Genomic DNA, 13,612 nt, shown 5'->3' on the forward strand with positions numbered 1-13,612 from the left:
CTGTAATGCAAAACTGTGAGCTCAATGGGAGTAATGTCAAGTATGAGGAAGTAAATCAATATTCACTTTCACTTTCGTTTCTATGAATAGTTTACCCAGATTTCCTGAGTAGTTGATCTAAAATTCATACCACTGTGACCTCATAGTATATCCATAGACATCTTGTGTAGGTCACTACTAGAATCATTATTTATTATAATAGATAATTACAGAATCTATTATGTGTATTACAGCAACACAGATTTGCTGTACACACAACACAGTGTAACATACACATAAAAAAATACAAGTTTCTAAAGAAAAATCTCAAGTGTGTCTGAAGAATATTTGAAATAAAGAAGCTATAATGCAATTAACATCTTCCTTCTTTCAAGTTTCTTCTATAAAATGTAGATTAGAAAGATAGATAACAGATATATATGTTTGGGAGCAAGATTAGGGATAGGCAAAATGAAGAACTTCACTTTGTCTCTTTGTCTCATATGTTCCAGAAGAATTTGCATGACAAGCATGTAATGCTTCGCAAATAAGAAGGAAGCAGACCTTTCCTTGCTCCTTCTTCCACCAGTTTTTCAACAATGTAGTCCAGTTCCTCAGACCTACCAGATACACCCCCATGTGCCCCCTGTCTTCAGAAGCTTTAGCATATCTCCCAAGTAACAATGAACTTGTTATATTGTATCTCTTCTGTTCCCACCGTTGTCTTGCTATAAACTTTATAAAGGGTAAGAATTACATATGACCTTTAGGATTTCGAACCCTGAAACTTGATAGCATCTGGAAAACACTAAATACAAGGAACTCATTAAAGAACAATTAAATCACAACTATAGCTACATTCTGCCATATAAAAACATACTATGACTTGGGCTTTATGGTAATCACACTATATCAGTTATTTCCCATGATTTTTCAAGAAGGCTCTATGGAGTATGCTATGATAATGTCAAGTTTACAGATGAGGAAAATTAGTTTTGTAGAACTAGGTAATTTGTCAAGGTAACACAGTAAGAGGCACTTCTGGAATCTAAATCCAGACAGTAGGAATCCATTGTATATGCCCACAGCCTCTCTGCCACACTGAATGAATAAGCAAGCAGTTCTGCAAGAATGAATAAAAATGAAGGTTTTGTACCTAAGGAAGAACTCTGCTTAAGAGACAGGAGATGTTAGAATACAAAACCTTTTAGGGAAACCACTGGCAGGGCTGGTGGAGTACCACCACAATAATAAGTGCCACCATTAGTGGGAAAGGCAAATAAATCTAAGTGGTTTGTGGACTTTCAGCAAGTGTCACATCCTCTAAGGTAAACATTCAAATAGCTAAAATAATACTTTTATTGCTAAATTATTTACAAGAATAATTTTGATATAAAAATGCATATATGGATTCTAGACATAGTGTAAAAGATTACCAGTCTACAGTCCACACCTGCAAAGAAGCTAGGAAACAAGGAGCATCATAATAGAGACATGCATGGTCTCCCAGTGAAGCAGAAAGGGACAAGAACCCCTGAACAAATGGGGAGGAGGGGAGGAGGGGAGAGATGTACAAGAAAGAGGAGGGGAAAGGGGGAGGAGAGGAGGGGGAGGAGAACAAGAGGGATCAGGAAGATTGAGTGGGGAGATGAATAGAGGAGAGCAAGAAAAGAGACACATCAATAGAGGGAGCCACTGTAGGTTTAAAGAGAAATCTTGCACTAGGGAATTGTACAGAGATCCAAAAGGATGTCTAGGACCCTAAGCAATTGTGGAGAGGCTACCTTAAATGTTCATCTCCTATAATGAGAATGATGGCTACCTTTAATGCCATCCTAGAGCCTTCATCCAGTAGCTGATGGAAGCAGAAGCAGAGATCCACAGCCAAGCACTGAGCCAAACTCCTAGACTCCAGTTTCAGAGAAGGGGGAGTGATTAGCAAAGCAGTCAAGACTACACTGGGAAAACCCACAGAAATACCTGACCTGAGCAATTGGGAATTCATGGACCCCAGTCTGACAGCTGGGGAACCAACATAGGACCAAACTAGGCCCCCTGAATGTGGGTATCGCTTAGGAGCACTGGGCAGTCTATGGGGCCTCGAGCAGTGGAACTAGAATGTATCCTTAGTGCACAAATGGACTTCGGGAGCCCATTCCCCATGAGGGATACTCTCTTAGCCTAGATACACAGGGGAGGGCCTAGGCCCTGCCCCAAATGACTTGACAGATTTTAATGATTCCCTCATGGAAGTCCTCCTTCCTGGTGAGTGGATGGGGGATGGGTTGGGGGTTCATTAGTGGGCATGGGAGGATGGGTGGGAAAGGGACCTGGGATTGATATGTAAAATAAGATTGTTTCTAATTTAAATAAAATTTATGTAAAAAATTGGCATTTGTAACAGTTACTTATCTTGATAAAAATTAAAATTAATACCATAAAAGCCCCATTTCTTGATCTCTCTCTTTCATGATAGAAAGAAGTTCAATTTGCAAAACATTTTTCTCTTTATTAGCACCTTCATTTTGATGCTCTGATTCAACAAAATCAATAAAAATAATTCCCTACATCTATAACTCCACAAAGGCAAGCACTATCAACACACTTTTAATTCTTGAGTTAGGAAAGAAGCAAAGACTTCTACACTACGGTGATAATTTCAACACTAGGTTAACTGAAGATACTTAATTTAAGTACTCAAACCCTTATCTATTAAGGGGCAACACTGGTCAGAGCCCAGTATTAAATTAGAATGTTCAATGCCATTGCGATTGCAGAGTAATTCATGGACCAAAGTCAACCTGGCTAAAGTACCTTGGAGTTTTCTGAAAACCTTCTGGTCACCCTACCAATGATTAAGGGCAGGGAATAAATACCCTCTGTTCCTTGATGAACCACACCCTGGTCCTATTTGAGAACTATAAATCTATTAGCTTGAGGGCTCTAAAACATTTCATCCACCAATCTTTATCAGAGTCCAGAACATAGGCTTCTCTTCATATATCCTTCCTTTCAGGACAGGAGGCATCCCTAATTCCAGATTTATAGAAAAATACCAAAACCAATGTATGTTCTTCGAGGACAGCCATTAGGGCTCTATTAGTCTGAGCTGCTACACCAACCACAAGGATGTTATTTTAAAAGCATCATGAAGTTTTACTGAGAAAAATTCAATTCACTTCTATTTTCTTCTAATAATGCTTAACCATTTGCTGGACTACAGTGTGACTCAACATTCTGTGATAGCCAACATTGATTTCTGTATCTTCAACAGTCTGTTTAAAATCAACAGCTTTAAAATGTTTAATTTCAAGTGATTCAATGGATTTTTATTTTGCTAATACCAGAGTTATTTTTAATAAATGAGGGTGTTTTGATGTTTTCTAATATAGCCTTTCAACTGGGAAAGCAATTATTATGTAAATGTTTTCCAATGAAAAAAGGAGCATGATTGCCTGCCTCCAACTGCTCTGCAGTATCAATTCAGTTTTCAGACAGTCTAGCCCTGCATCCTCCAGCAGAAAGTGATTGTGGTATGGGCACAAACCAGCCCCCTTCACCCTGCTCCTTCCTGGAGCCTAGAAGTTAATCTGCTTCTGGGGACACTTTTTAGGGGTTCATCTGAACAAGGAGGCTAGGAACAACATAAAATGAAATTATATGAAGTGGATGAGAAAGGAGATTACACTTCACTCATCAGAGTTCTGCTTATTGAAGTCTATTCTGGCAGTTCCGGGTTATGTTGATGATCCCAGTGCATAACTGGTGTTAAGCTCTTTTCCTCTGCAGAGTGTCAGGATTTACGTGATAAGTTATATGGCTATCCTGTCCATGGGGACTAGAAAAAATCCATATGCTTACTTCATTGACATTGATAGAACCCCAGATTCTAAGAGAGGGGACATGACCCAGGGCCTCACTGCTGACTAGCCCCAGCTCTGTGAAACACACATTCACTTGTCCCTACACTCAGAGCTGATGCTTCAGACATTTCAATTGTACCTAATTTCCATCAATGTCCTGTAGTTCAGTGGCTGTATTTTTCTTCATTTTATGCTTTTTAAAACAGTGTTTCTGTGAGAGTCATAATAAATTAACATGAAAAAGCAAATAGTTATGGTGGAATTAATGAATATGACTAAGTATTACTTTCATTAGCTTCTCGTTGTTACTCTTATAGATAAACATACACAGTGGGGTCAACTTTATGAAAATACGGTCTTTCCTAAGGGATTCAGAGAATGAAAAATGTCACCTTGTGATTTTATCCAATATTGACATTAGATTACAAAATCCAGACCTCCGAGGTCTCCTCATTTCCAATCTTAGGTATTGGGTGAATTCACTGAACAAATACTTCAAACTCTATATTTTATTTAGTCAATATAAATCATAATCAGTGGGTTATAAATAATGTGACTGCTTTCATCGGGGTCACTGGAGATAACTCAAAGTAGTCATCATGTATGCTATGAACAAAGGCACTTAACTATTCCCATGAGAAGCTTGACTTCACTTTGTCAAGAGAGAATACTCTTACAGTTGTCAGAGAAACACTGTTGTTGTTTACTCTTTTTGCATACAGCAAACAACAATCCTTTAAAAATACTTGGCTGGTCATCTTTTGTTCACATAGAATGGTTCACTGTCTCCTTCTCTTAATTTCCAAATCCTAGAAATGTTTTCAGTGAATACCTTACCTAAAGGCCACCTCTCCTTACTTCTCACTTATTCTTACCTATGTATGTTCATGCATGCATATGTACACTGTAGACTCACTCTGTATTCCCAACAACAGAGGTGTATGCAAATGAAGGGTAAATGTTTCTTTTGTTCACTATGTCTCTCTAGTAATCAGGTCAATTATTATTAAATGAATGGGATTAAGGTCTACCAGGGTGTCCAACCTTTTATAATTGAGGCATTATGTTGTCATTTACAAAATTCATGCTTCAAATCACACACAAAAAAATCATGTTTTAAGTATAGAATTCTGTGTTGAACTGCATTACTTCATATAGCTTGTACATGAATTGGTTTCAAAAATTCGTATTGAAGTGTCTAAACTTCTGAAACTGAAGACCACATTTCTTTGACTTTTAAATAAATCCCCACTGAGAAGTACATTTTGAAGAGTGTTAACAAATACAAATACACAAAAACTTTCTGTATAGACTTTGGGACTAATTAATTTTGTTGTGTGACTTATTTATATTTGTAAAATCTTTTAAAATAAATTCAAAAAAGCTTTCTGGGAGGGAAACTACAACTAAAAACAAAATAACTCTAATCCCAAGCTTTTATAACCAATATTTCAATTTTTGCCTAGTTGGTCTACAAAATTTAACAGTATTTGTGACCAAGGAAATCCTTCTAGCATCTTCAGTTCATGAAAGCCAAACTATTTCCATAATTACAAACAAAACTTTAAAAAGTTAATCTTCCTTGGGGAGTAGAGTAAAAGTCACTACTGAAGAGAACAGATTACAGTTTCATTGAACTGAAACTTGAAAAGGTAATGCTAAGCCAGGTGATTGCTAACTGCAATGCCCTGTTCTGGGAGCCCTCTTGGTACCTGTCATTTCCTATAAGTCACTTATAACAGGTCACTTTTAACTACAGGGTGCTTTCCAGGTCACTTGACCTCCCTACCCATGGAAGCCATACCAGGGAAGGCCACCTACCCAAAACTCAGCCAATCAATTTGTGACGGGTAAACAATCTAATGGCTGCATCCTAGGAACTAGCATGTTTCTCTCTCTATCTCTCTCTGTCTCTGTCTCTCTCTGTCTGTCTTTCTCTCTCTCTCTCTCTCTCTCTCTCTCTCTCTCTCTCTCTCTCTCTCTCTCTCTAAGAAAGATCAAGAAAACACTGAAAGTCCATATTTGGTTTTAGCTTGCCTCCTAGGAAATTCAGTAATATCCAGGGGAAAATGGGACTGGAAACACATCACAATTGACTGTCATGAAGAAGGGCACTGTTGGGCTAATGACCCCTTGTGGCAGATAGGGAGCATCTTCCTATTTTTTTTTTCTCTGAAATGTAATTTCAAGAAAGGGATCACAAAACAAAAATAAGTAAGTTTATCAGTAAATGTTTTATTACCTAATTAACAGTCCCCATAACAATTTTCCAAACTGTTAGAAACCATTGGAACTACACATGTACTTACTAACTCAAAGCCTAGGACAATCAGTTGCCATGGCTTCAAAGAAAAGAAATGCTGTTATTTCCACTTAAAGACACTAAGCAATACTGAATGATTACTTTTCTAATTAATCAACAAAAGTTTTCTCAAAAAAGACTTCACAGTGGAATTAAATCTTGACTCTAAGAATTTCCTTCTTTATATCACTCATTCTCCATGATTGAGCTCCAGAAAGGGGGATAATGGGGACACAGACACACTGACATCCATTTGCAGGCTTTGTCTGCATGGGCTTCAACAGTATCCAGAAAGAAGGTGAGTCCAAGCCTGGCTCATCAGCCTGCCTCTGGCTCTGGGTCAGCCTCTGCTGTGTTAACCCGATGCAGATATACTGAGAACAATGCTTAATGTCTTCTCGGGGGTCTACTGTGGAGTTTCATCTTTGCCTACTACTGTAATCTCACGTTGTTGACTGGGGGAGAGGACTGAGTTCAGCTAGTAAGTGACGAGAACTAGCAAAGTTCACTTTGGATTATAATGATAAACTGATTCACCGACATTTTCAATTTGTTAGATTCCTTTGAATGAATACAATTTGTTTTGGTGACCATTTTAGTTGTGTAAGACTAGCTTTATTGAGATGCAGTTCATATGACATATAATCAATCCACTTAAAATGTACAGATCAGTAAGTTTTACATACCCCACTGTACAACTGTCACCACCATACATTTTAGGGTATTTCTGTACCCCTTAAAAACAAGCAAATGACCCTGTACTCATTATCAGTCCCTCTGTGGCCCTCTGTCATGCCTGTGGAAAGTCACTAACCTGTCACTGTTTTTGTGCATTTACCTATTCTAGACATGTCGCAGAAATAGAATCAAATAATCTATAGTCTGTGATTCATTCTTTAATGATACTGCATCACACTTACACAGTTTTCCAGACACTAAAGATGTGATTAGATATTTCTACCTGAAAAACGCATGGTTTTCTGAGTTCATGCCTGTCTCTGTTTCTGAAGGAAATCACAATCCTGGAATGACTCTTGATAAAAAGAATAAAAGAAAGCCACCAGGTCCTTTGAATATAATTTTCTACAGGAAGTGAAAAAAACCACATTTCTACTAACCCACTTATTGTTGACTATGGTCTTCCTACCATATTTTACTAAAAACATATGGAAAACAGAGAGAATATATGATATGGTTTTAGGAAGGAAAAGTGGTCCAAGGGATAGGGGAGGGACCAGAGATGGGTTTGATTTAAATCATTGTATACAGGCACAAATATTGAATAATTTTAAAAAGTATTGTTGAATTCGATAAACAGTAAACCTTGTACTATTAAAATATATTTTGATAAAATCACAGTGTTTTTAAGTGGCAAAGAGTAAGCATACAACATTTTGAATGCTTCAATGTCTGGTGTATTAGAGGATAGCTGAGTTGCTCTCTCTGCTTTATTATTCCATCCATCACAATATCACACATCTGGAAAATTCCATCTATATGCACAATAGGCTAACAGTTTTTAAAAAGAGACAAAGGCCTCTTTTGTTAGGAACAAAGGTAGATTTCATCTCATAGATGGGTCTTGGGGACACTAGCGGTCCCCAGGCCATCTTTTCACAACTGCTGATCTCAATTCTGCTCTAACACTAACAGGGACACTTTTCATTTAGTTTTTTTTTTCCTTGTGCAATCAACAAAGGTATTTTCAGGATGGACTTGTGGGTAGAAACAAGACCAGAAAACATCCTGAATATTATTTTCAAAGCATTTATCTGCCATATTGTGTACACCTGGCTAGATCTTATTTAAAGTAGGCAATCAAAATGAGATGCGTCACACACTGGTGTCTTTCTTGCCTATTCTAAAGTACTGTTTATATCAGCAAGTGTAATAAGACTCTATCTGCTGCTCAAATGCTCGAATATTCTAGTGCTGTCTGCACATTCAACACCTGTTATGAACCCAGAAATGCAAGTTTCACTTCCTATCCAACTTCTCTATCTCTATGGTTATGAAAGACTCCTATGACTCCTTGTGTTTGTATTTGGAAATAATGAAATACCCTTGAAATTTTCTAAAATGGATATGAATGTCACAGTATTAAAATAATTGTGCTGGTGTTGATATCTGAAAGAATGGATTTAATGGTCAGAGTGTTGGTTGATCTTTCCTTAATAATTATGCTCTGTTTTATAATGTAAGGGCGATGGTATGCTCAGTAACTTCAAATACACCTTCCACCCTGAAATGGTTACTGATGTGCACTCAAGTAGAAACCCAAGTGAAGTTTATCCAAAGTTCTGGACCCCAAGGTATTTTCTACTTTAATTTCAAATAATGGCTCAAAATCAAATTAAAACACTAGATTGTGAGCCTTGGGGTGGTAGTGCATATTTTTAATCCCAGCACTCAGAAAAAGACAGCTGTGAGTTTGAGGTCATCCAGGTCTACAAAGGGAGTTCCAGCAAAGCTACGACTGTTACATGGAGAAACCCTTTATCTAATAAACAAAACACAAACAAACCAAAGCCCAATAGATAGTAAGTTATACCAGTAGCCTGGGCACCTACTTGACAATGTCTCCTTCAAGAGCAATCACTCTCTTTATGATCTTCTGTTCTGGGTTTTTAGGAGACCTAGGATAAAAAGATAAGGTCATATGATCAGCTATGCTGCTGTTATTTTAGGAAAAATTCAATAAATGGTTCAACAAAATCAGCTGTAGTAAAACCACTGCAGAATGCTTTGCACACATGGTTCAATATCAACCTTACTTGGGTTTAAGTGACCCGAGATACTGTGGAGATAACTATGAATTTTCAAACCTCTGAGAATAAAGAAGCCATGGAAAGACTTAACTGAAAAGCACAGAGGGAATATGGATAAAGTTGTTACAGTCTGGCAGTCCTAGTACGTAGAGGTGGAGGCAGCAAGAGTTTCCACACACAGCAAGTTCCAGGCCAGTCTGGGCTACAGGAGACCCTGTATAAAGTCAAATAGAAACCAAGAAGGACGAACAACTTAGATGTTAAGGGATAAAGATTATTAGTATGTTGATATTAAACACAAGTACTTATAAAATGATTTATAGGTGACATTTCTTTTAACTGATAACACACTGTCACATTCAAATCACTTTAAAACTAAAAGACAATCTTCTAGAATACCACAAAATATTTTTCTAAAAAGGAGGCAGAGAATTTTGTTAAATCATATTGAAGTTCAGTGATGTGATGATTATAGAATTCAGAGAAATAAACAACAGTGCTCCTGATAGTTAAAAGAAATTGACAGATTTTGATATAGCTAAAAAGGGATTTTCGATTTTAATCTCCTTTGTGATGAGAAAGTTTTACTCAAAGACTCACTACTTAAATAAATCCCCATCTATCCTGGAATATGCACCCCAAGTGATTCTTTCCCACATTAGATGAGGATTGATCTGTGGGGTCAAGAGAGTATGGGAGAGGAAAGGGTCTAGCATGGCTGAGATTTGCTTATAAAATAGTCTTTCTGATTTTCTTGAGCTCTTCTATTCCTTCTCTGCAGCAAGCCATATCCGATCTGAGCAACTCTACAAAAATAGTCACAAGGGGGAAGAACTCAGTCTGCTAATGTCCCAGCAGTGAGCTCAGAAGCATGTCCCAGTGCCAGAGAAGCCTGGAGAAGCTGTAGTCCTGAGCAACGGCTTGACTGCATTCCTGGAGAAACCATGTGCTGATGCCCCACCTAGGCTGCCCTTGGGAAATGTGTAACATCAGTGTTTGTTGATTTAAGGTGGTAGGTATTGGAGGAATGTGTTCTGCAGCAATAGACAGATAACTCCACCTTAATATGGACAATTCCCTGCTGATAACATTTTTAACTTCCAATTTAACAAACTTGTTTCAAGCATCAGATCATATATCATATAAATGATTATTTAATGTGTACTTGAAAATCAACCAGAGATAAAATATTTTCATGACAATTCATATTTTGAACTAACATGTTTTTAAAAAGAAATGCGAAAGTATAAAAACAGAAATAGAATTAGAAAATCTGTGTGTTCTGAATTAAAGGAGTTACAGTACGATTTATATCCCACAACACATCTTACAGAGAAAATAAAATTACATAAAATAGCTGTAATTACATTCATGTGATTAAGAATATTCTTTATTTTGAAGGGAAATTGGATCAGAGATTTGACTGGCTACTTTCAACAAACTGAGTAACTCTTATTCTATAAGTTTCGTGTCATTAACAGACAATTATAAATCTAAATTTATGGAAGGGTTCTTTGTACAGGCAGCTTAAAAGACTATCTAGAAAATGACTTTCTAGCTCTTTCATTCCATTCTCTCCAGACCTCCTCTTAGTCCTGCTGCCACTTGCCTGAAGAAGCCTCTCCTCCCTCCCACGTCCATTCTCTTGGTGGTGACCCTAACTCTTTCCCGGTGTCAATCTGAGCCTTTCCTTTTATCCATCTCTAATCCTTTGTGTCACCCATGACTCACAATTACACTCTCTGTCAAGGACCTAGAGCCACCACACTTACCCACTATCAAGAGTAGTCAAGAGCAACCAAAGAACATTCATATATCAAAGACAAGACTAGGCAATTAGAAACAAATTGATCATTATATAACAATACATATTACAACTTCAGATACCTGGATTCCTGAAAAAAAAAAAAAACACAAACATGTATAATCAAGACAATATACCTATTCAGGAAGCCAGCAGCCCAACTGCAATAAACTCTGGGAAAAGCAGTGTAGCTGATGCACAAGTTAAGGACTTCAAAATAACAATTTTGACTATGTTCAAGGACCTTAAAAGGATATGAATATGCCTTAATGGAGACTGTGAAAATACTAACATTTGAATAGAATAATAAAAATATTTCAAGACATAAAAGTAAAACTTAACTAAGAAATAAAATCACCAAAGAAAAGCCAAACTGCAATAAAAATGGAAATGAACTACTTAGGATGCAAAACAAAAACCTCAGTGATTAAACCTCACCAACAGATTGTAAAACACAGAAGAGAGAATTTAAGTCTTGAGGATAAGGTGGAAGAAATGGATAGCTCAATCAAAGAAAATGTTAGATCTAAAAATCTGGGATCAAAATATTCAGGAAAATCTAGGACACTAGGAAAAGAACAAACCTGAAATAATAGGTATAGAGGAATGAGAAAAAACCCAGATCAAAAATATTTTTTTTTTTTTTACAAAATCATAGAAGTAAATTTCTCCAATTAAAAGAAGGGGGTTCTCATAAAGGTACAAAACCATACAGAACACCAAATATACAGGACCAGAGAAGAAATTCCAAAGTGACAATAATTATCAAAATACTAAGTGTACTGAAAAAAGAAAGGATATCAAAGCTGTATGAGAAAAAGACCAAGTAACATACAAACACAGACCAATTAGAATCACATCCAAGTTCTCAATGGAGACTCTAAAGCCAGAAAGGCCTGGACAGACAGATGTGCTGCAGACTCTAAATGCCAGCCCAGACTCCTATACCCAGTAAATTAATGATCAATCACAATCAATGAACAAAGAAAAAAATCCCACGATAAACCAAATTTAAGGAAATTTGATTTACCATTCCAGTTCTAGATAGCACTGGAAGGAAAACGTCAGTCTAAGAAGATTGGCTACACCCAAGAACATATAAGGAATACATAAACCCAGGAAAATAAACAAAAAGACCAAAAGAATGATAAAAAATCACCCACACCATAACAAAAAATAACAGGAATAAACACTGAGAACTAATAATTCACTATTAATGGTATCAATTTCCCAAATAAAAAGACATAGACTAACCTTAGATTAGAAAACAGGATCCATTTTTCGGCTGTATCTAAAAAATACAGCTCACTATCAAGAATAAGATACCACCTCAAGTGGAAAATATGGGAAAATGGGCCCATGAAGCAAGCAGGTATAGCTATCTGCCAAAATAAACTCCAAACCAAAATCATTCAGAAGAGATAGGGAAGGACACTACATGCTTATCAAAGAAAAGATTCAGCGAGAAAATACTACAATTGTAAACATTTATGCACCAAACACAGAGAGCCAAAGTTCATAAAAGAAATTACAGCTAAAATTTCAACTGAATGTGTGATTTGGAGATGGAAATCAGAAAGCCTTGCTGTTATTACTGGACTACAACATCCGTCTCTAATTACCAGAAGAAAAATGTGCATCTCATTTATTGAGGAAGATCAGGAAGAATCCAAAACAGAAAGCAGCAAGTCATATTACTAAAACTTTCAATGGCCAGATTTTTGGCTTATTGGGAATGTGGTTTCGTAAATGGCAATATCCACCATAAGATGTTACCTAACAAAAATGCTCAATGCAGAAGTAACATCTGAACTAACTCTAAAATTCTCCTCCTAAATTGAAGTAGAACGAATGCTAATAAAGTATTATAAAAGAAACCCCCTTTTAAAAAAAAGTTGTGCCAACAATCAATAGGCTTCTGAGATACTCGAGAAGTATTCTGCATTTTGCACTAATTTGTATTTTAAGATCATGATGCAAAATAGAATATATAAAGTGAGCTATCTATATAATTAAAGTCTTATGAATTACTACTTTAAACACACCTGTAAATTTTAATGTAATATTAAACTCATGAATCTAATCAAATAATTCAAAAATGAAACAAGCTATTACTAACATTAATTCCATTGCTCCTTAAAATCTATACCTATATTTTAATCATTAGGCTGTTGAATGCATTACTTTGAAGTAAGTAGAGGTGGTTAAGAGTTATTACAGATTTGCATCATAAAAGTTATTAAACTTCTCTTTGTCTGAATTTTCTTGGCTATTTGCCTGTCTCCTAGCCAATGTGAGAAATAACAAGTGAAGGATTGGGTCTTATTTCGGGAGTACAATGCATCCTGCCTAATAAATACTAAAATTTGCATTTGAACTTGTAACTTTAATGTTTTTACAATATGCAATATTTTATAGTTTTAATTTCTGGGACCTAAGTTATAAACATTCTATCTTATGCTCATGATTTAATCAGGAGGAAGTCTGGATGAGAAGTGTAGTGGCATTTCATTTCACCTGTACTTTGTGGATCTCAGGGGGTGGTGTTTAGTGTGATATAATAAGATCCAGTCAGAAGAAACAAGATCTAACACACCCATGACAGGATGCCCCATGAATTTCTGTGGAATTTCACTTTCTATTGTGATTAATGTGTTACCAGTTTAAAGTGGTCACAGGCCAAACACAGTTATGTCTTTGTTCACAAAAGTCTCTGTAACTGATTTATGTTCTTTCACGTGCCCTTGGTGGACCAATGGGAAGACATGTTTTATGGAAAGTAAGTCAGGAGTACCTGTCTCATTCTCTCACTTCCTGACCCCACTGCCTCTTGATGTCACTGAGATGCCTGTAACTAGGCATATCTATTCTTTGATTTGTGTTGAAATTATAAAAC

The 13,612-nt window shown here is 36.5% G+C and overlaps 1 protein-coding gene across 7 annotated transcripts in view; it reads right to left on the bottom strand.

Annotated features, from left to right (window-relative positions):
- Positions 1-13,612, bottom strand: part of Immp2l (inner mitochondrial membrane peptidase subunit 2) — an 874,875-nt gene that overhangs the window by 279,663 nt on the left and 581,600 nt on the right. For 6 of the 7 annotated variants that reach the window (XM_035445042.1, XM_035445043.1, XM_035445044.1 and 3 more), the window contains one exon: positions 8,715-8,780. The exons of the other annotated variant lie outside the window; for it this stretch is intronic. In XM_035445042.1, the coding sequence (XP_035300933.1) occupies positions 8,715-8,780 (66 nt within the window). The remainder of the gene's footprint in view (positions 1-8,714; positions 8,781-13,612) is intronic. 7 annotated transcript variants of the gene reach the window in all.

The sequence above is a fragment of the Cricetulus griseus genome, chromosome 5 (genome assembly GCF_003668045.3).
Source record: "Cricetulus griseus strain 17A/GY chromosome 5, alternate assembly CriGri-PICRH-1.0, whole genome shotgun sequence".
NCBI lineage: Eukaryota > Metazoa > Chordata > Mammalia > Rodentia > Cricetidae > Cricetulus > Cricetulus griseus.